Source organism: Vombatus ursinus, unplaced genomic scaffold, assembly GCF_900497805.2.
Source record: "Vombatus ursinus unplaced genomic scaffold, bare-nosed wombat genome assembly UNPS02014810.1, whole genome shotgun sequence".
Classification (NCBI taxonomy): domain Eukaryota; kingdom Metazoa; phylum Chordata; class Mammalia; order Diprotodontia; family Vombatidae; genus Vombatus; species Vombatus ursinus.
The window spans coordinates 49,921,934-49,945,277 of record NW_020954588.1 but is presented as its reverse complement, the minus strand read 5'-3'; the positions used below and the strand labels follow the sequence as shown (position 1 = coordinate 49,945,277).

Here is a 23,344-nt window from a genome sequence, read left to right as displayed (position 1 = left end):
GGGGGGGGGGGGGGGGGGGGGGGGGGGGGCCAGACAGAGTCCACAGAAAGAAGTCTATGAACTTTGGTGGGGGAAAATTACATCTTTATCTTCCCAACTTTGGTCTCCTTTGTTATCCTATGGATTTGATTTCATGCCTCTAAAAACATTCTGAGAAGGGTTGGTGCATAGTGTTTCCCAGATTGCCAAAGGTAGAAGTGTGGGACCCATGACACAAAGGAAGTGAAGGCCTCCAGGCATGGAGGGAGACTAAGTCTCTATCGTCGTCTTCTTCTTCTTCTTCTTCTTCTTCTTCTTCTCTCTCTCTCTCTCTCTCTTTCTCTCCTCTCTCTCTCTCCCCCCTTTCTCTCTCTCTCCCCCCTCTTTCTCTCTCTCTCCCTCTCTCTCTCTCTCTCTCTCTCTCTCTCTCTCTGTCTCCTGCTTTTCTTTTATTCCCTCAGGCACCTGCTTAGCCTTAGGCCTGTTCCTGGCTCTCCCAGGCAGGGCTCCAAAGCTTGGCCTAATGCTGACCTTGGGCAAACATTAACTGAGTTTGATAAATGACCAGATTAGAACCCTCTTCCCCTTTCTTCCCTGACCTCCCAATGGGCAGCTTTAGCCTTATCTTCACTTCTCCCTCACCTTTTATTTTTGATAACATTCCTTAGAATGAGGAAACTTCCTTTCCCAATGCAGACCCCCTACTCAGAAACTTAGAGCAAGTGTTCTTACCCTGGGGTCCAGCCAGAGTGGGTTCATTGATATCTCCCCAGCGCTGACCACCACTCTTCTCTCTAACTACGCGCGGGCACTCACGCACGCACACAAACACACATACACAAACACACACACACACACACACACACACACACACACACACACACACCTTGCTTCCTGGAACAGGCTGGGGCCTCACAGCATAAAACCATATGTGGAAAGAGTTTTTTGGTGGAGTTTTAGGGGGGAGGGAGGTGTGTTTTGTAAGAGGACAATCAGTAAGTTAATCTCGTTCACAGCACAGCTTCCTGTGCGGCCCAGCTGCAGGGCAGCTGCCCCCAGGTGCCCTCCCAGCCCCAGCTTCCTTAATCTCTGTGAACCTAATCAAAGGGGTGCTCTCTCACTGAGAGGGCGTCATGTGATTTGGCCCAGACTCAGGACCTTTTTCCTTGGCCTGAGTGGGTGGGAGTGGGATAAGACTGAGAAGACAAATGAAAACTCCTTCCCAGTTTTTTCCATAGGCCAGTCAGGTCAGTAGAAAGGGGGTCAATGTAATGGTAAGTATCTATGGCCAGGGATGCAACTGAGGTTCAATTCCCTGATAGAGAATAACAGACTTTTTGACCAGTCAGTACAGGATGACGGAAAGAGCACTGGATTTAGAGTCAGATGACTTGCAGTTAGACCATAGCTCGTGTGGAAAAGATCGGGGGGTGGTACTGGACCACAAGCTTGTGGTCCACTACCATCCCCGGATCTTTTCCAGCAGACAATGTGCCTTGGGAGGTAGAAGGGCTAACAGAATGTTGGCTCCATTAAGAGGCCTAGTGTCCAGAATGAGGGAAATGACAGTCCCTGTGCCTGGGTCAGACCATATTGTGTTAGTGCTGAGGAGGACCTTGACAGACTGGAGCACATTGAGGGCAGGAGAGATGAATGCAGATTACGCCATATGAAGACTACATAAAGGAACTGGGGGATGTTGAGCCGGAGAAGGCAGGGGCTGGGTCTTCACTCTGGTTCATAGAATCACAGGAAGAGAGATTCAGAGCGAGTCGGAGGTTAGAGGTCATCCTGCAGATGAGGAAACCAAGGCCAGGAGTAGTCAGTAAGCACCTTGTAGGTAAGGATTGTTTATTCACTGTGTCACCTTGCTGCCATAGGAAGTGCTTAGCGCTGAATAATTGAGGGACTTGTTGGGGCCATGATTCGAACCCAGGTCTTCCTGACTCCAAGCCCAGTGTTCTCTCTACTAACGCTCACTGCTCAGGATGATCACTTACAGGACCCTCCATAGCCCCAGGAGTCCTATCATACAAGCCGGGAAGTCAGAGGCAAAGGTATTTCTCATGTCTATTCTTTCTTTACTGGCCCAGGGAATTGTTGCACTCTTTGGCTGACCCACTGTGAACCCCCGCTCCTCTTCATCACACTGTGCGTGGCTGGCCTATAAAATGAGTGGGAGTAGATGTCCCGCTCAGCCCATCATTGGAATCCTCTGAATTTCAGAAAAGAAAGTATCTGGGGCATGGGTTCTGAACCTGGTGGCTACAGACCCTCACTGAGGCTGAGGATAGCTTTCAGGGGATCCAGGAACTCAGAGGCAGAAAAAGCCACATCTTTCTTTCAATAAGATTGGTTTCCTTTCTACACCGAGGTATTTTATTTCATGCATTTAACACATGCGTTTGAAGAGGGTCCATGGGCTTCAGCAGACTGACTGCCCAAGGGTCCAGGACACAAAAAGGTTTAAGAAGCCCTGACCTAGTTAATGACCCTCATTCTAGAGCTCAGGAAGCGCTTAGTTCAATGTCACACAGGCAGGTGAGAGCCCAAGTGTCCTGGCTCCCAGGACAGCTCGCTGTCTGCTAAGTCCCATTTCCCCTCAAGCCAGGCTCCCCAAGAAACTCCAGGAATGCCCAGGCCAGGCGTCCTTTGCTCTTGGCAGGCAGCTCCCCAACATCCGGGGGTGCTCCAGGCTGCCAGATCCCACACGGAGGCTGAGTCAATCCTAGCTCAAGGCCACACAGGCCAAGCCCAGCTCTCGCCTCCACCTCTGTAGGTCTGCCCCAGCCCCTCTTACCTCCCTGGCTGATGCCAAGGCAAGGAGCTACCCAGGGCTCAGAGAGCCACAGTTAAAGAGATTAACTTCTCTTTGAAAGTAAACATTCTTCTCATAAAAGGTAATGGTATGACAGCCCTGGAGACAGAGCTCTTCTGTTTACCCACCCCATCACACAGGCACCCATCACCCGCCCCACTCGGGAACAGTGCCTTGGCGGATATCAAAGGGGCCCATCCCGGGGGGTGATGTCCTGCCCAACGCCATGCCCACCTTGGACCAAATCTGTGAGCAGCGCCATGGCTGAGGTAGGCCTGGGCTGCCCCAAGAGCCACTGAGGCACGTGCTAGGGTAAACTAGAACGTTCTACACTTATGCCTACCCCTGCCTCGGCGGTCAGTGCCTAGAACATGGTAGGCACTTAGTAAATACATACTGATGAATAATTATTAATAGTGTTAACAACAACAGCAATAATAAATGTTGATTAACAATAACAAATAAATGGTCAATTGGCCATTCTGAGAAATCATAAGTTTCAGAGCCTGAAGACGCAGACCTTTGAAAACATCTAGTCCATGCCATGCCTGAATAAGAATCCATGCTAATACTAACATTAATAACATTAACATGATGCTTCAAGGTGGCAAACAGAGCACTTTATGTCTGTCAGCTCCTTTAATCCTTCTACCCAGCAAGCCAGCTTGTGCCCAACACCCTTCTGTGAGGGGGAGCTCACATCCTGCCAAGACAAAGTCCAATCCCCTCATCGGACAAACGAGGCCTCTGAGTCTCTGGCTGAGGTCAAAGGGGCTGTCATTTCATCTCAGTCTTAGTTTCCTCATCTGCCAAATGGGGACAAAAACAATATTCCTTTTGTAAAGCTTGCCTTGCTCGTGTGACCCTGGGTAAGTCATTGAAGTTCTCCACGCCTTACTTCCTCCTTTGTAAAATGAGGCTGACCCCTGGAATTCCCTGCAGCTCTGTCTGTGCTCCTCTGATCCTATTGCATAAATATCTGGGCTACTGTTAGGGAAGAGGTGTTGCTAATGATGCATAGTCTAGCTAAGAAGTCCCATTAACTTAGTAACTAGGGGCAGCTAGGTGGACTGGCCCTGGAGTCAGGAGGACCTGAGTTCAAATCCAGCCTCAGACACTTGACACTTACTAGCTGTGTGACCCTGGGCAAGTCACTCAACACCACTGCCTAGCAAAAAAACAAAAACAAAACAAAACAAAATAAAAACTTAGTAACCAGGCTGGGACCCCCGATTTCCCTCCCAAAGAGCTTCAGCTGGCACGTAGGGACTCGTTGGCTGAATGACTGAATGTGCCAGGTGGTCACATCCCTTGGACTCACCAGGGTCCTGACCCTTTCTTCTGCCCATCCCAGAAATAGAAACCACAAGGAAAATGTCACTTAAAATAATATCTGGAGGCAGCAGAAGGAGCTTTCTCTGGTAGGAGAGTCAGAGGTCCTGAGTTCAAAAGCCACCTCTGGCCCATTCAACCAATAGGATCTTGGGCAGGCAATTTTACTTCCCTGGGCCTTGATTTCCTCATTTGTAAAATGGGGGGTAGGTGGACCAGATGTCCCCTGAGCTCCCTTCAAGCCGTAGGTCTTGGGCTCTCTGTTTAGAGAGAAAGGTTTAAATAAATCAGCTCTGGGAGGAGGCGGAAACCCCAACCAACCTCTCACACAAAGAGAAATGTCTGAGTCCTTTCTGAGGAGGAAGAATCAGCAAGTGAGACAAAGGATGTCTCTGCTTCAGAGAGCTTGGAGCCCCGGCCCCAGCGTCGGGAAGACTCCTCTCCCTGAGTTCGAATCTGGCCCCAGACACTTAGCTGGGTGACCCTGGGCAAGTCACTTCACCCTGTTGGCCTCAGTTTCCTCATCTGTAAAATGAGCTGGAGAAGGAAATGGCAAACCGCTCCAGTATCCTTGCCAAGAAAACCCCAAATGGGGTCACGAAGAGTCAGACGTGACCAAAAATGATTGAATTAACAACAGCTTCTACTGCCTCAGGAGATGTGAGAGCAATGAAAGAAATAAAGGCCAGAGAAACACGATCAGAACCAAACTTGTTCCGTTGGTCCAACCCCTGGGCCCGACTTCAAGTAGGTTGAGAAGGCGGACGAGAACCACGAGCAGCCCAAGGCTGGTCCCTTTTGGTGCATTTTAGGATGACCCCTCTCCTTTCCCAAGAGGTCAGAGAGGAGTGCAGGGGCTGCAAGAGACCCCAGAGGCCCTAGTCCAGCCCCTCATTTTACAGAGAGGGAAACTGAGGCTCACAGCCAGGAAGTCACTGAAGGTCACGTGGGTCATCTCATAAGATCCTAGGTCTGGAGCCAGAAGGCACATCTAATCCAATCCCCTCATTTTACAGATGAGGAGACTGAGGTCTAGGGGGTCCAAGTGGCTTGGTAGCTTGAGGAGGCCTGGCTAGTTTTATTCCACACTGTGGACCACATTGACTTCCAAGCAGCTTTGAGAAAATGTTGAAACCAGTTCTCCCTGTCTGTCCATCTGCCTGCTGTCTCTTTATTAAGGCTAGGTCTCCTCATCCCTCTCAGGCTGGAGTTCAGGGACTATTCGCTGGTCTGATCCTTGCACTGATCAGCACAGCAGTTCTGACCCGGTCGGGTTCCTGACCTGTGCTGGTTCACTCCTGGTGGCTTCCCACTCCCCGGGGTCTCCCCCATTAACGCTGATCTCAGTGCAGATGCCCATTGGAGCTCAGTCTCCCCTGGGGCTGGGATTGCAGATGTGAGCCACCGCCCTGTTTGGCCCTTTGTAGAGTTAGAAGCTGCAATGTTATTTGGATTTCAGCTTTAAAAATAACAGATCATGGTGATCCTCCCTCTGAGAATCTGCAAAGGGACACAGTTCACGAATGTTTACCCCGGAGAAGACATGATAGTTATCTTCAAGTATTGGAGACGTCCTGAGGAAGAAGGATTGGACATTTTCTGCTTAGCCCCAGTGGTGGAACTAGAAACAATTTACAACGGGGACAATCCAGGCTTAGTGTAAGGAAAAGCGGCTGACGATTACAGAACCGTACAAAAATGGAATGTGCTGTCTGGAAAGGTAATGAGCTCCCCATCACCAGAGGTCTTCAAAGCAAAAGCTGGATAACCACTGGTCGGGGATGGTGTGGAGAGATTTCTGCTCAGGTGAGAAGTAGACTCTGGAGGAGGAAATGATAAACCACTCCAGTATCTTTGCCAAGAAAACCCCACGGCCAGTATGGTCCTGACTTCCCTTCCAGCTCTGATATTCTGTGAGCTGTTCTCCAGACTGAAAGAAATGGAACATAGTAGATTGCCCAAGACTCAGCAGTAAGTACAAGAAGGACAGACTTTCAGCTTCTCAGTCCAGAGGGGCGCATTGCAAGACGAGGCAAAATTGGGTGGGTCCAGGTTGGAGGCGGACCTAGAACTCTCCACCTCCCAGGCGTGCTGAGTTTCCAAAGGTTCCAAAGGGAAAGAAATTCCCAGAGCACTCGCTCATCAGCAGGTTCTGCTGGACAGGGTCACTCAGGAAGGGGGAAGATGATGAGGGCACAGTGGTCGTGGAAAACTGAAATCCTTTTCGAAGAACACCAGATGTGTGTCTTTTGAATCTGGACTCTCCAGGAGAAGATGTTCGATTTCTCCTTTGATAGAAATCTCTCTGTTGAATTGATCTCTCTCATACTTTGCAGCATCTTGGCATCGGAAGGGACCTCAGAGGTTAGCTAGTTTAACCTTAGCAGGCAGGCTGTCTCCAGCCTCCCAGACGGAAGGACCCCAAATTCCCCATTCACCCTGTCCCTCCTTTGTAGTGGGCGGGGTAAGCCCCTGCCCACACCTCCCTCTTCGGGGGAGAGGGGATTCTCCTCCAAGTCCATTCTCATTCACTCCCTGGCAGTGACGGCCTTCCTCAGGCTGATGGTGAATTGAGAGTGCTCCCATTTTAACTCGTACCAACAAGGACTGTTGCTAACCTCTTTCTGGACATGGGCTCCATTCACTCCCATTTACCTGTTATTTTCAGAATAAATTGCCATCTGAAATCACTGGAAAGTCTGTCGTGGTTCCAGGGCTCTTTTCTACCAAATTCAGTGTCTGCATTTGGGATCTTCCGTTCCCTGGCTGGCTAGATGCAGCTGGCTGGGCTGAGCATGATTTGTTGACTTTCTACTGACCTCACAAAGTGAGTACAAAGCCGGCTGGAGCTGGTGGGCAGCACCTGCAGAGGTGAGAGCAGCCTGCAGGACAGAGCAGCACCAAGGGGTCAGTGCTTGGGGTCTGCGGCTCTGAGTCCAAAGGATGAAAGGGGGCGCAGCTTCAGCCACTGGCTCAGCAAGATGAAGGAAGAGGGGTCCAGAAAGAACCAGACCAAGACCTGCCCCTGCCAGAATCTGAGCCCAGACATCACACAGCTGGCTTCCTCCTCGCCACCTTCTTCCTTCTGTCATGGTAGTATTGCCTTGGCTTTCTCACCTAGAGTGTACGTGACATCTGAACTGAAGGGGGATGGGTGCTCTAGGTTTCTTTTGCCCTCAGGACCCAAGAGATGAGAGGCGGATACTTTGTTTGTTTGTTTCTGTTTTTTGCCTTTCTTTGAATCTCCAGGTACAGTGCCCATTTTACATATTGAGAAACTGAGGTTCAGAAAGAATCCAGTGGCATAAAGTAAAGCCCACTGAACCCCTAAAGTACTCTGTAAACATCAGCCGTTATTCTAGTTGGAATTCCTGATTCTGCGGTCAGAGCTCTTTCCACTAAACTCTTCCCCACAGTCATTGGCCTTTGTCTCCCAAGGCCCCCCAGGACTCCCTGCTGTGCTGCCCCCCCCAGATCCCCCCCCCTGCTGTGCTGCCCCCAGGACCCCCTGCTGTACCCTAGCACCCCCTAGCCTTTCCATCCTCCCCAAAGCTGACCCCTCCTCTATGTGTCATCTCATCCTTTCCGAATGGGTCCTCCCTGAGTCATAGTCATCAGCTGCCCTATGGGAACCTGGTTCACCAATGTGAGGGACAGTTAGGAACGTCAGCCCAGAAGTCCATCCAGATCTCCTCTACATTTTAGCTGAAGCTGTTTTTTAAGCACTTTCCTTAAAGTGCTGGAGAAAGTTATCTCAGTAAAGAGAAGACGGCATCGTCCCATCGTCTCGTACTCATACCAGCGTCAGAATTTGAGGGGATGAGGAGATGGTAGAAGAAGGCAGTGTGGACCCAAGAGGCCCACCAGGGTCCTTGGGGAGGCCCTTTGGAATGCTGATGCAATGCAATGGCTTTCACAGTTTTGAGCTATGTCTTTACCCATCCTCCCCAACAGTGGTGACGATTTGAACTGAGGCGCTGGGTGGTGTGGCAGGCGGATCACTGTGCCAGGAGTCAGGTTTAGCCTCAGACCCTTCCTATCTAAGTGGCTCTGGGCAAGTCCCTTAACCTCTGTTTGCTAGAGTTCCCTCAGATGTAAAATGTAAATAATAATGATAATAGCAGCTCCTACCTCGCAGGACTTTTGTGAGGATTAAAGAGATAATATTTATAGTGCTTAGCACAGTGCCTGGCCCTCAGTGGTCACTAGAAATGCTTATTCTGTTCTCCTCCTGCCCCCTGATTCAACCACCCTCTCTTGCCCAATCAGCACAAACTGGGAGAGCAGCTGGTCTGGGTTACTGGTCACTGAGGACCAGGGAGCCCAGCAGACCCGAGCACCCCAGCCAGGAAGCAATCCTGCCACCTTGACCTTGGGGCTACTGAACAAATTCGTGAAATGCAACATCCAGGAAACAGCTGAGCTCAGGTTTCTGCCATGCCCCCCCCACAAACATCACTGGGCCAAGGGCAGAGAGAGCTGGTACCTGGGCTAGGAGGTGCCTTACTTGTGTACTTCTCTATGCACAGAAATATAGCCAGTCTCCCAAGCCACACCTGGAGACTCATACTGGGTCCTCTCCACTTCTTCCAGGGGTAAAGCAAGGATGGGCACACAGGCACAGGTGTTACCCAGCTAAGGGAGTCATCAAGGAACCTGACAACTCTGGAAAACAAGAATGTCATTTTGCAGCCAAAAGGCAGAAGCGTATGCACCCTTCGACCCAATGATCACCCTTCTTGGTCTATGTTCCAAGGAGGCTACTGATTGGCAGGAGAGGGGAGGAGAAATGGCTCCTTGTAGGTCGCCTCCACCATCAACCATGGTCACTCTATTGGTTGGCATATGTTTTTAGTTTTTGCTTTATTAATTTGTTTTGACAATTTGGGAAGTGCAAGGTAGAGCAGAATGAATGATGCCCAGAAAATGCAGTGATATAAAATCCTAAGGCATCATTAAAACCTGTTTATTTTAAAATCAAGAAAAACAAATCCCTACCTGTACAAAAAGACTACTAACATTACTATTTGTAATAGCAAGAAACTGGAAATACAACAACAGTAATTACTATTATTTATATAATACGTATGAGCTTGCAAAGCAGACAACACCCATGATCTCGTAACAACTAGAAGCAGAAGATAGAGCACTGGAAAAAGAGTCAGGAAGACCTGAGTTGGAATCCTGCCTCAAACTAGTTATGTGGCCCTGGACAAGTCATTTGATTTTTCTCAACCTCAGTTTTCTTATCTGTAAAATGGGTATAATAATAGTACCCTACCTCCCAAGGTTGTTGTGAGGGTAAAAAAGGATGTTTGTAAAGTACGTTGAAGACCCTACAGTGGTATGCAAATGATGGCTTAGCTAACTAACAAACAGCCAGGAAAAGGGCATCTGCAGTAGGCATTTTTGTCTCTGTTTGACAGATGAGGAAACTGAGACTGATAGAGTCATTTTTCCAGCCTAAGGAAGCTTGGGAAGAGAGACAGAGAAGTCTGTGGATACTGGGGGTGGGGCTGGTCAGGAGCATGCAGCAGCAATGGGGAGCTTTTCAACATCCAAGAATGGAAAGGGGAAATCCAAGGGACGCCCAAACTAGAGCTGGGAGAAAGAAGGGGTGCCACCTGGCAACTCTGTCACCCATGAGCCAGGGTAGAGAGGAGTGGTTGCAGGCTCAGGACCTGCTGAGGATTGAGCACAGAACAAAATCCAGACACCTAACTGTGTGACTCTGAGCCCAGGAGTAGAGATTAAGCTCAGATCTACCCGTTAGCCCTGCATATGTACCTGCAGTGGAATAACCCGGCAGGACACTAACACCAAGACCAAAGAGGAGCTATCAGTTCCATCGCTCTGAGCCCGCAGAACTGAACCCTTCAGTAGTCTACAGAAACTCTACTATATACAAGCCAACAGACCTACCTTGCAGAGTTCAGACTAAGAGGGTAATGAACTGACCTCTCCCTGCATCCCACCATTTTGGAAGCACCGAGAACTAGCAGGCTCCCAGACTGAGTTGTGAAAACAGCAGCGGAAGGACACAGAAGGACAGAGGCACAGGTCAGATATCCCCCCACCCCAAACCCCAAGAGGTGAGCAGAGCCCAACACTAACATAAAGCCCCAAGTCAAGAAATAGGCTGGAAGAATGAGTAAACAAAAAAAGAACCCAACCATAAAGAGCTACTGTGGCGACAGGGAAGCTCAAGATGCAAACATAGAAGAGGACAATGACTTGAAAACATCTATAAGCAAAGACTCAAAGAAAAATATAGATTGGACACAAGCCCAACAAGAATTTCTAGAAGTTATGAAAACAAGTATCAAGAGCTTGGCAAACTAGGTACAAAAGCTTACTGAAGAAAATGGCTCCTTAAAAATAAGAATTGACCAAGTGGAAGCAAATTATTCCATGAAACATCAAAAAACAATACGACAAAGTCAAAAGACTAAAAAAAAAAAAATAGAAGAAAATGTGAAATATCTGGGGCAGCTAGGTGGCGCAGTGGATAGAGCACCAGCCCTGGAGTCAGGAGAACCTGAGCTGAAATCCAATCTGTGCACTTAACACTTACTAACTGTGGGACCTTGGGCAAGTCACTTAACCCCATTGCCTAGCCACCCCCACCCCCCAAAAAAGTGAAATATTACATAGGAAAAATAACTGACCTGGAAAATACATCAAGAAAAGATAATTTAAGAATAGTTGGACTACTGGAAAGCTATGATTAAAAAAAATAGCTTAAACAGCTTAGTTTTTCAGTTACAATTGAACAGAGGTTTTGTAATATGATATTCCATAAGGCAAAGGATCTAGGATTACAACCAAGAATAACTTACCCAGCACAATTAAGTACAGTTCAACAAGGAGAAAAATTGATATTTAATGAAATAGAGGACTTTCAAGCAGTCCTGATAAAAAGACCAGGGCTGAGTAGAAAATCTGACATTCAAACGCAGTACTCAAGAAAAGTATGAAAAGGTAGATATGAGTGAAAAATCGTAAGAGACTAAGTTTAAACTGTTTACATTTTTATATGGGAATATGAAACATATAATCCCTGAAAACTTTATCATCACCAGGGATCTTAGAGGGAGTCTGATTAGGCAGAGGGCTTGGATGTGACTCTTATGTTTAGATAATCTCAAAAGAATAATGGAAGGGTGGAGAAGAAGGATGCATTGGGAGAAGGTGGAAGGAAGAAGCATTTCTATATGTTATCCACAAAACCCCGCAGGAAGAGATAGAAAGAGAAATTCCATTTCAAGTAACTACAGACAGTAAGAAATACTTGGGAGTCTACCTGCCAAGACACACACAAGAACTATATAAGAACAATTACAAATCACTGATCTAAATAATTGGCGAAATACTAATTGCTTATGGGGAGGCCAAATCAATATAATAAAAATGACAATATCACCTAAATTAGTTTACTTGCTGAGCTTCATACTAATCAAACTACTAAATAATTACTTTATAGAGCTAGAAAAAATAATTTAACATCAGGCCAAAAATACTAAGAAATAAATGAAAAAAAAAGAGAAAGAATGTGAACTAGCAGTATCGGATTTCAAACTATATTAAAAAGTTTTAATCATTAAAACTCTCTGGTTGGATTGGATAAGTAGAGAGGTTGATCAAGGGAAAAGATTAGGTACTCGATACGTAGAAGTAAACACAATATGCAAAGAATACAGTAAACTAGAGTTTGATAAACCCAAAGATGGAAGCTATTAGATAAGAACTCATTCTTTGACAAAAACTGGTGGAAAAACTGGAAAGCAGTCTGACAGAAACTAGGCATAGACCAGTATTTCATACCATCTACCAAGACAAGCTCAAAATCAGTACATGATTTTAGACAGAAAGGATGATATAAGTAAATTAGTGGAGCATAGAAAAAAATGATTTCTTGGACAATAAGGATAAGGAAAAAGTTCATGACCAAACAAGAGATAGAGAGGTTTATAAGAGCTAAAATGAATAATTCTGACTACATAAAGTTAAAAAGATTTTGTGCAGATGAAACAATTGCAACCAAAATTAAAAGAAAAGCAAGAAAGTGGGGGAAAATCTTTGCCATAAGTTTCTCTGATAAAGGTCTCGTTTCAAAATCAAACACATAAAAAAATCAAATTTCCAAGAATAAGAACCATTCCCCAACTGATAAATGTTCAAAGGATATGAATGGACAGTTTTCAGAAGAAGAAATCAGAGCTATCAATAGCCATATGAAAAATGCTCTAAATCATTAATAATTAGAGAAATGCAAATTGAAACAACTTGAAGGTTATAAATTGCAGAGAAGATGTTGATTCATATTAGTAGAGAAATTTCCTCACCTGGGAGTTTCAAATTCAATGAAGTTACCTGTCCAATCTCTCTCTCTATCCTCCTGCTCATATTTTTAAATACTGATTATTTCTAAATATTTAAATACCTATATCAATGGCAGCGGGGGAAGGGAAAAATAAGCATTTATGAAGTGCCTTCCTTCTATGTGCCAGGCACTATGCTAAGTGATTCACAAATATTTTCTTGATCTTCAGAGTAACCCTGCAGGGTAGCTGCTATTATTATCCCCGTGTTATAGCTGCAGAAACTGAGGCAAACAGAGGTTAAATGACTTGTCCAGGGTCACATAGCTAGTAAGTGTCTGAGGCTGGATTTGAACTCAGTTCCTCCTGACTCGACACCCACTGAGCCACCTAGCTGCTTCTAAATCACAATAAAACACGTATTTTGAAACAAAAACAAAAACAAAAATGCCCAGCAAGGTATTTCTCAGGCTCTTGTGCACAGCTTTGCCAGGAAAGTCCAGAATTTGAACTCTCTCTCTCTCTCTCTCTCTCTCTCTCTCTCTCTCTCTCTCTCTCTCCCTCTCTCTCTCTCCTTCTCTCTCTCATTTAGTTAATGTTTTAACATTCAAGTGTGTATGTCTCCCACTGACCAGTCATGTTACAATAAGAAAAGGAAAAATTGGAATACAATTGCATATTTCTGCTCAAACATGTGGAAACTTTCCATGAATTTTATACCACAATTACCCCCTTTCCTTTCATGGGAAATGAAGGACATTGATAAAGGAATGTTGACGGCCACTGTTACACCCACTGCCAGTCCGTCGAGGCCTGGTGACCTCAGTCAGAGTGGAGCAAGCCCTGAGGATGACTCAGCTCACCCCCGGACCTCAGACAGCTTGAGGCCTGGGCACTACTCCTGGTGAGGAGCCCCACATACATTCCCCGAGGATGAGAAGAGGGTTCCCGGTCCCTCCCGAGAGAGCTGTGCATTAGCCAAGCTCAGCTCCCAGTGCCATCATTCTCATTCCAGACACCAGCCCCTGCTGGCTCAGGTCTTCCTCAGAAAAGAACAGAACGGAAAATCTGTCTGGAGGGGATATGAGGCTGTGGGTTTCCAGCCAGGCCAGCCAAGTTGTTTCTCAGCTGCTGGGGCGTTTTTAAATGCCTCTGGGAAGCAAATGAGGGCTGAGAAACAAAGGATTCCTAATGTCTCTTCTGGGTTCCTCAGCCAGGGAGCCTACTGGGCTGGGCCACACCAAGGCTGGACGGCCCAGGAGAGCTAGATGTCTCCAAAGGCATGGTTCTGTAATCTACACTCGATTCAACATCCAGAATTAAATTTTAACAGGACAAAATACGTGGACCCACTCATCCATGAGGTTTGGCCTTTCTGAGTCAGCTATTTACTGGGCCTTCCTGAAAACCAGACAGGAGGCTATTCAGTGGCACCGTCCTGGGGAAGGAGAGTGACCCACCCCCAGCTTGGGGAGGTCAGTCTCCATCAGGGAAGGAGAGGATGCCACCTGTCCACCTCTATAATTTCCCTTTCAGTCCTAAGTACCATGGGGTAGCTTTTTAAGCTTTAGGTTTTGGTCCTAAACCGTGATCGATGTCTTCATTATACACAGTGTGGAGATTCCTCCCATCCGTGGCAATCAGCAATTGGTCTGCAATGTACAATCTCAGAGAGGTGCCTGGGACCCAGAGAGAATGAGTGACTCCCCTCCCCAGGGTCTCCCGGCTAGGCTGCGTCCAAGGCAGGACTGGAACCCAGGTGTTTTGGGTTGAGGCTGCCCCTCCATCCACAGCCCCTCCATGTCCTGAGTTGTCCACTCGGGCCACCTTGCCATCTACCGTGCAACAGCCACCCCACTTCTCCCCACGTGACAATGCCTTCTTTCCTAGATCTCCAGAATTTGTGCCCCCAGGACACTCCCACCCCCCCAAAGTTAAGCCCCAGCTGTGGAACTCCTGACTTGGGACTAAACCGTCCTGGTTGGCGACTGAATACAAACTTCCCTGGCTGCTATAGCTGGCCTCTACCAGATGAAACCACTCTTCCAGTCTAGGGATGTGCCGGTAAATGTCTAGTAACCGGCACACTTTAAAGTTTAATACCCATTACTAACATTTTCTCCACGAGTTTCTGAAGTCTAGGTGATCAACAAAACAATCCACTGAGCCTGGATTGCTAGCGTCGCTCACGTTGGAGACGGAGCAATCGGTGCCCCTGCGCTGGTAGCAGCTCCAGCACAGCCCCAAATCGCAGCCAACCTTGTGCCTGGCCATCTGCCCTTTCACCCCGGCCTCTACGGCCGATCCTTCCCCTCCCCACCCGATCTTAAGAGTGTATCGAGATCATACCGTGACGGGAAATCTAGAGTCAGAAGCGACCTTAGACCCCCTTCTAGTCTAACGCCCTCGCGTTAAAGATGAGGAAGCCATAGCGAGGAGACAGTAAGGAACTCCCCCAGCTAGTAAAAGCCTGAGGAGGGATTTGAACTCAGGCGTTCTTGTCTCCCAAGTCCAGAACACTGTCCACTAAACCACAACAGTTCTCTAATCTAATCAATACCACTGTTGTTTCTGGAAAGAGTGAATCAAAAAACAGTCCTGTGTCCCCACTCACTGCCTTGGCCCCCACACCCCAACATGTGTCGTCTCCTTCTGTTAGAGTGGAAGCTTCTTAGGGGCAAGGGCTCTCTCGATTTAGCATTTGTATCGCCAGGGTTTAGCTTACTGCTAATTATCAATTAGCTAATTATTAATTAATTAACATAAGCACTTAATACAAGCTTGTTCAGCCATTTACTTCCTACATTCGCTCATTCATTCATCCATGCATTCATTCATCTGCTTATGAGAGGCTCCCAGTCCTGATGAGACAGCTTGGGGCTTGTCTGCAAAGAGCGGGAGAGGTGACCAGTGACTGATGAGGTCGGCCTCCTCCCTGGGATGACAGGTCATTACCCCACCTACAGACATGTAACCTCCAAGGAATGCACTCGGGCACGTGAAAATCATTAGTGCAGATCACCCTGCCAGCCTTCCACAGCCCAAGCCCCACCCTGTGCAGATCCCAGCAGGAGGGAGCTCCGTCCATCCCCCCCTCGGTCCCCCATCTACCTGCTGCAAAGATCTGAGTGGCCACGGCCAAGAACGCATCGGTCACCACGGTCTCTGACTGTACGGAGATGTTAAGTTGTCGAGCAATGTTCCGGTAGACGTTGGGCCGGATATATTCCAACTCATCCCCTACAAGGAGACAAATAGGAATGAGGAGATGGACCTCCCACCCCAGCCTAGGACTCACAGGGAAAGAGCCCAAGTGACCAAGAGTTGACATAGCTTTTACAGATGGGGAAACTGAGGCCCACAGGGTTAAGTGAGCATGCTGGGTTTGGAGGCAGAGGATCCAGGGTCATTCTCCAGCTATCTGTGATCTGTTTTCTTTGTAAAATGGAGCCTCAATTCATTTCTAGCATTTCTATGGCACTTTACATATATTGCAAGAGCCCTGAGAGGTTCATGCTATTACTGTCCCCATTTTACAGAAAAGGAAACTGAGATCCAGAGACACTCAGTGTCTGCTCAGGGTCACACAAGGGGCCAATAGAAGAGGCAGGCCTGGAACTCGGGTCCTGAGGTCCCCAATTCAGCCCAACATTCTTCCTACTTCTCTACACTGCCTCGGGGATGCAGAATGGAATAGATTCTTCCCTCCTCACACCTTGGAGCTCTCAGCGGGAGAGGAGGCACTCTGCCAGACCATCCTGGGGGCATAGAGCTTCCACTTTGGTTCCTAGCCTGAGCTCCCCTCTGAGGGGCATGGAAGGCTCCCTCTCACCCTCTTATCCAGCCACGAGAAGGTTTCCTCCTAGCCTCTTTCCCCCAGGCCTAGTGACCGATCAGCTCTGACCCAAAGGGAAAGCCCACAGAGCCTACATGGGCACACACACACACACACACACACACACACACACACACACACACACACGCATCCCTAACCTCTGCTAACATGACCAGCAAAACCCATCAGGGTCTCAAAGGCTATGTGGTCCCATGACAAGAATCCCAAGCCAGAGCCGGGAGATCAGGGTTTGAAGTCAGAGTTCTATGTAGCTTTGTGGCTTTTGGCAAATTATTTACCTCCTTCTGGGCCTCAATTTTCCCATCTGTAAAATGAAGGTCTTGGAAGAGAGCACCCCAAGAAGGAATGGACTGCCTCGGGGGAGGTGGTGGTTCCTGTCTCTGCAGGTCGTCAAGCTGGATGACTACACATAGGGGAATGTTTGCCAGGGGATTCCTGGTCAGATATAGGCGGGACTAGAAGATCCCTCCTGACTCAGAGATTCAGAGTCTTTGTCTAGAAATCAGGAGTTCTTAACCTTTTGGGGGGATCACAGATGCCTTTGGGGGTCTGTGGAAGCCTGTGGATGGAGCCTTTCTTAGCATCATGATATAGAATGCATAAAATGAAAGGAAGATGAAGATTAATGAAAGTAAAGATGCTCCTTTTCCTCTTTTGAGTTCATAGACCTTCTGAGGCCTTCATCTGCTGACAGAGCCCTTGGGGATCTGTGGACTCCAGGTTGAGAGCTCCTAGCTCAGATACATTCCTACCTAAGGCCCCTTACATGGACAGTCCATTAACTAGGATCTCATTGACATGGGCCCTTCTTGTTCCACAATCCAGCAGGGTCACCACATTCCCAGTTCCCTTCTGTCTGCCCAGGAATCTATGAAGAGGGATGGGGAAGCTGTGGGTGACATCAGACCTTAACAGAGCTTCAAAACTCCTCCAACCTGTTATTTCAAAAATGTGAGAACTCTTTGTGCCCTCTGTTTTTATTTAGGCTTCCTTTGGGGAAAGCTAGGAAGTGGCCAAAGTGGGATTTGAACCTGGGTCTCTCTGGCTCTATATTCAACACTCGATCTGTGCCACCATCTCGCCTCCAATTTTTGTCTTTATTTCTTGTTCTTATTTTATTATTAATTAATTGATTATTATTTATTAATTTAAAATATTTTATTTTTATATTTTATTGATGCACATTAGGTTTGTAATGAAATATTTTGGGCTCTAGGCCTGTGATTTTCTTGGTGTCTGGAGCACCTATGGGAGGAAACTCAGTTTACTAGTACATTTTGACAACATATCTGTAACTGAAATTCTTCAAGAATCTTCTGGATGTTGGGCTATCAAGTGATATGCCCAGGGTCACCCTGGCAGGATATGCCCTTGAACAAAAGTCTTCCTGACTGAGCCTGGCTCTTCTAATAAACATTTTTTTAAATACCACTATTATTAACAAGTCTTTAAATGCCCAAACCCTGGGATATCTAGCCAGCACCTCTGAAGACAGAGTCCAGATATAAAAGGACTATGTCATCTGGAATGACCAGCCAAACTGACAAGATGAAATTTAATAGCTGCAAATGTTCCTCTCTGCTCCTAGATTTAAAAAAAAAAACAAAAAAACAGCTCCAGGAGAAGAAGGTGGGAGTGAGGAAAGGACAAGGGCAGCCTGGGGAAAGGCTGGAGAAGTTCTAACAATTAGCCCTGCCCAACAATGGAATGTATTGCTTTGTAAGGTAGTGGCAACCCCATCTTTGGAAATACCCTAGCCAAATGACCTTTGTAGAGGAAGCCTGGATTCTCAAAGGAGTCATAATAAGTCAGTAAGCATTACATATAACATATCCAGGGGTGTGCTGGAGTCAGCTCCTGAGATCCAACTAATAAATTTTCAGCGTGAGCCTCAGATATTTGCCAACTGTACAAAATCAGGGCTCACTTTAAAGCGACAGAGAAAATGTTAATAAATGCAGATTAAATTTAAAAGTCTGAATGGGTTAGCTGTATGTTAGACAAGTCAATTAATGGGGGTAATGAGACGAGATAATATTTGTCCATTTTTTTTCCAAGAGTGGGTTGATAACATTTGCCAGCACACTCCTTCGTAAAGCCAGCATTGATTGAGCACTTTTAAGTTCACCAAATGCTTTATTATCAGTGAAGCCTCACAATAATTTGGTGAGATAAGAAATCTAAGCATTGCCACCCCATTCTACAGATGAGGAAACTGAGGAAGGATTTGAACCCAGGCTCCTCTGAACTCATTCCACAGGTACTGACCGAGTACAAGTCACCTGCATTAGCCAAACCACAGAGGTCCTCTGCAGGCCAAGGCCTGAGGAGGTCACTAGTCCTGGGCCTTCATGGGAAGTGTGGAGAATTTGGAGGGAATCCAAAGGAGAGAAACTAGAACAATTACTGAGACTAGAAATAGACCCTGGGAGAAAAAGTGAAAGGAAATGGGGTCATTTCACTTGGGGAGGGAGAGGTGATGATACTCCAGCGTGTGATGGTACAAGGGGCCGGCCTCCCTCCCACCAAGGCCTGGCCAAGAGGAAACGGGCTGGGGGGGCAGGGAGGGAGCCTCGCATTGGACACAGGGGAAAAAACCCAAATCTTTCCTTTCTTAAATGCCTCAGAATCACCGGATACAGCATCTAGGGAGAGCTGGGAACTTTCTTTTCAGGAGATTCAGGAAAAAAGTAAATATTCGTCAGGATGCCCCTGGGTCTGGTTCTGTCCAGGCCTGAAAAATGACTGGCACAAGGTAGGCACATTGATTAATGGGGCTCATGGCCCAGGAAAAGTCAGAGGCAGCTGGGCAGTGCCACAGTGCCCAGAACTCTAGACCTGGAGCTATCAGGAAGACCTGAGTTCAAATCCAGCCTCATTCACTTTCTAACGGTGAGATCCCAGGCAAGCCCCTCATCCTCTGAGTGCCAAACAGAGCTAATATGAAGAGAGAACATTATGAAGGGCTTTGCAAAGTAAAGTGTCTTTTATGCAAAGGGTCCCCTTTCTGGAAGTGGGTACTTCTTGATTCTCATTTCTAATTCTGCCCCTCTAGTCTGTCCTCCCCCACCGACGGTGGCTTTGGGTGTACAGCAGACCTGGTCACCAGGGCGGAGCAGCAGCAGATGGCCAGGCTCGGGCACCCAGATCCAAGGGCAGGAGGGGAAGAAGCCGGGGGCCCGTCAGGAGGGGCTATGACCCAGGGGGTTCTGAGCCAGGGCAGCTGAACAGACGAGCAAGAATGAAGCATTGTTGGGCAAGCTTAACAGCTGGTGGAAGGGGAAAGGCCTGAGCCTAGAGGGCAGGGAGCCCTTGGAGGAATCCTGAGGAAGGCCTGGACCCTCCTGGAAAGGCTGACAGCTCCCCAAAGCCCAGGCTCAGCTCTACTCCTTTAGAGATACTGCCAGAAACCAGAGAGGAATGGGTCTGCCCTGTGCTTTACCAGGCTCGGGTGGTAACAGAGTACAAGCTGCTTGAGGGCAGGGATAATTTCATTCTTTTTCTTTGTATTCGGAGCCCCAGGATTGTGCCAGGAACATTCACTGGGACAGAAAACTGCCACGTGAGGAAATTACTTCATCCAATTCAGGTTGGCCCCTTCTCTGAGACTCCGTGGAGAGGCTGAGTGACTCCATCCAATTCACACAGCCAGTCTGCTTCAGAGGCAGGATCTGAACCCAGTTCTTCCAGGTTCTGAGGCCAGCACATAGTAGGTTCTTTGTTAATATAGGTTTAATTAATTAGAACCTAAACTCCCTGAAGGCAAAGACTGTTTCATTCATTGTACCTATAGGCCTAGCACAGTACTTGGCATATAGTAAGTGCTTAATAAATGCTTGTCGGTCAATCAATATATATTAAGCACCTACTTTGTAGCAGGCACTGTGCTAATGGATGATTGACGTGGTTACTGAATGCCCTCCCAGAAGCCTTGCCAGTTCTGTTCAGAAGCAGCTGTGCTGGCAGGGTCAAAGCCTGGTAAAGCCATGGGATGGAGCCAGTCCCTGCACCTAGGCCCTCCCCTCTCTCCCCAGCCCATGTTGTAACAGGCCGACTCCTCAGAGACTAGGATGGGACTGTCCCAGGGGAACTGGAGATCTCCTAAGGAGCCCTAGCCATCCAGGATGCCCCCCCTCCCCAAGCTCACTGACCTTCTCATTGTAACCACGGGCAAATGACTGCCCTTCTGTGGCCCTCAGTTTCTTCACTGAAAAAACGGTCTTCATGGTCCCTTTCCTCTCTGAACCTCGTTAGTAGCAGAGTCAGGATTTGAACCCAGGCCCTCTGACTCAAAATTTAGCATCCTTTCCACATTGTTCACATTTTAGCAACACCTTTTGATCTACAAAGTACATTCCTCATGACCTGGGAGATAGATGTCTTATCCCTATTTTACAGAAGAGGAGATGGGGGGGGGGGGGGGAAGAGAAACGAATGTTTTAAGTGCCCTGCTTCCGCTCGCACAGCTGAGACCAGAAGTGAGCCCAGGCCCCAGCCTCCGAGCCCACTGGGGCGGCCGTTAGCCAGAGCCGTTTGAAGGTAAGGGAAATGGGCCCATTTCTCAGGTCACAACTGAGTCCTATCAGCATCAGGCAGACGCTGGCGCCTGCCCTAGCTGCTGCCCCCACTCACCCAGCCGGAGGAGGATGCTGGAGACCTCGGCCAGCTTCCCACCGGGCGTCGGCGCCTTGTACTCGGGCTTGCTCCAGACCAGCCCGGCCCGGATGAGCCGGGAGTGGATGTATTCCCGGCACAGGGCTTTGGCCTGGGACACCAGCTCTTTATCGGTGGGGGAGCGATCAAACACTTCCATCACCTCCGCAGCGAACACGGATGAGCGCCGCAGAACCTCCATCTGTTAGGAAGAGAAAGCTGCCTGACGCCGGGAGGCTCGCTGCGCGCCCGAGGGCAGGCGGCAGGGAGGCATCCTGCCTGGAAAGGTGGAGACCGAGGCTGTTTTCTGCCAGGTGAGCCCACAGGGCGAGCCGAGGACGGCCCCCTCTCACCCCACCCTCTGTGATTCATCCCCAGCTCCCTCGCTCTGGGCTCCCTTGGTGAGTGCCAGGACCGACTAACCTAGGAGTACCAGGGGAGGGTCCAAGCTCGACAGGGGGAGTGGGGGGTCCCTGAGGAGGTGTCTGGGGGCAGACCGGGGAACCCCTTCGAAGAGGAGAGCTTTGGGAATGAAGTCAGATCCCCTTTGACTCCAAACACAGGCTAGCGCCCAGCCGGACCAACTGGGTTCAAAGAACAAAAATCAGGGAATCAGCGCGTTGCCCCGGCTCCCAAGGCCAGTCTTGGCAGCTGCCCAGGTCGACGGAGAGCTGGGGTTCTGGCTCGAGGTCTGCGTGGATGGATGGGTAACCCGTGCGATGACCTGGGGAAGATGGCACTCGGTGCCCGGGCTTCCACTAGAGACACCGGACTGCCCGGCTGCCCGACCCTGTTTGCTCTCTTGTCTGGTTTCTGGGGTTACCAGGACGCAGGTGCAGCCCTGGTCCCGGGACGAAGGACCAGGTGAGTCCCCAGGACCCCTCGCTCACACGGAGGGGGAGCCCTCACGTTCTCACAGCACAAGTTCTGATCACCCCGTTTCCCCACCCTCTAACAAAGCAACCCCACAGCTCACCTCTCAAGTTGCATTTTTTTCCCCTGTGCGAAGATGAAAGATAAACCTTGGTTTCAGGGGCTCCTCCTCATCTCCTTCCGTTCACACACTCACGAGCACATACACACGTCTCCTCTGTCGATTCAGGGTTCTCTGCCCCCTCCGGAGGTTCAGCGGGAAGTTTGCTGGGTGACTGGGTTTCCCTGGGCTCCCGTGGCACTAGGTGTCTCTCTCCCTGGCTCTTGGCGTCTCTTGACCATCCCACGTCCTTCTGGCTTGCACGCAGACTGTCTCTGAGGGAGAAAGTCAGAAAGCCAGGCACACAGACAGACAGATAGACAGACAGTGTCAGGGAGAGAAAGCCTTCTAAGGAAAATGAAATGACTAGGAGGAGGAGTCAAAGAAGTCGGTTAGAAACCAGGCTCCCCTTTCTTCTCTCTCTTAAGGAGGAACCATCTAGTTACTGTGATTGATTAAGGGAGAATGGCTCGAGTGTTCCCCATGGGGAGGGAAGCGGCGCCTGGGAGGGGGCCGGCCTCCAGAGCCCACTTTCCCCTCTTGCGGCTTGTTTCCCTTTCCTGTAAAGTGAGGGTGTTGGGCTAGGTGGGCTCCGAGGTCTCTTTATCTAGAAATAGGAGCCTAAGCCAGTCCCAGAATCTGAGTGGGCAGAGACCACAGAAGCCATCTGGTTCAGCCTTTCCTCCAAACAGTCTCTCCGCAATGTCTAGACAGAGCTGGGAGGGAGCTGAGACCAGTCAGTCGATCAAAGGCCCTTGTTTTGTGGGGAAGGCCCTGGGTCGCACAACTCGTAAGTGTGGAGATGGGGTTTGAACCTGAGTCTTTGTGACTAGTCTTTGTGTAGTGTTCTGCTAGACCATACTACCCCTGGAGATGACACCAAGGAGATAGAAGAGGACTAGGAGCATGTAAATGCCTGCGAGGAGGAGCCTTGGACACCCTTGAAACCTTTGCTAATATCATCTCCTTGGATCCTCACAACAACCCTGGTGGGGAGATGCTATTCTCCCCATTTTGCAGTTGAGAAGCCTGAGGCAGCCAGAAGTTGGGGAACTTGCCCAGGTCACACAGCCAGTCAGTGTATGGGGACAAATTTGAACTCAGCTCTTCCTGACTGCTGGGCCAGAGACCTATCTACTGTGCCACCATTGCCTCTAAGGAAGAGAAACTGAAGAGAACACCAAAGTTTCAGTCACAGAATACTAATTAGGGTGAATGGTGGAGCTTCTGACAAAAAAAAAGTAGATTTGGGGGCAAGTCAGTCAGTCACATGGGGCACAAAGAAAGGCAAAAACATGATCCCTTCCCTTAAGGAGCTGATATCCTAATGGGAGAGACGCAAATATATCTTTGAATTTCTTTCTTTTTTTTTTGCCTTTTTTTGGGGGGGGTGAGGCAATGGGGTTAAGTGA

General features: G+C 48.5%; 1 protein-coding gene across 1 annotated transcript in view; it reads right to left on the bottom strand.

Annotated features, from left to right (window-relative positions):
• Positions 1-22,285, bottom strand: part of BOK (BCL2 family apoptosis regulator BOK) — a 31,527-nt gene extending 9,242 nt beyond the window's left edge. The window contains exons 1-3 of the mRNA XM_027875666.1: positions 21,936-22,285; positions 20,939-21,161; positions 15,562-15,690 (exon numbers count right to left, since the gene is read on the bottom strand). Of these exons, the coding sequence (XP_027731467.1) occupies positions 15,562-15,690; positions 20,939-21,161 (352 nt within the window). The 5' untranslated portion in view covers positions 21,936-22,285. The remainder of the gene's footprint in view (positions 1-15,561; positions 15,691-20,938; positions 21,162-21,935) is intronic.
• Positions 22,286-23,344: the final 1,059 nt, after the last annotated feature.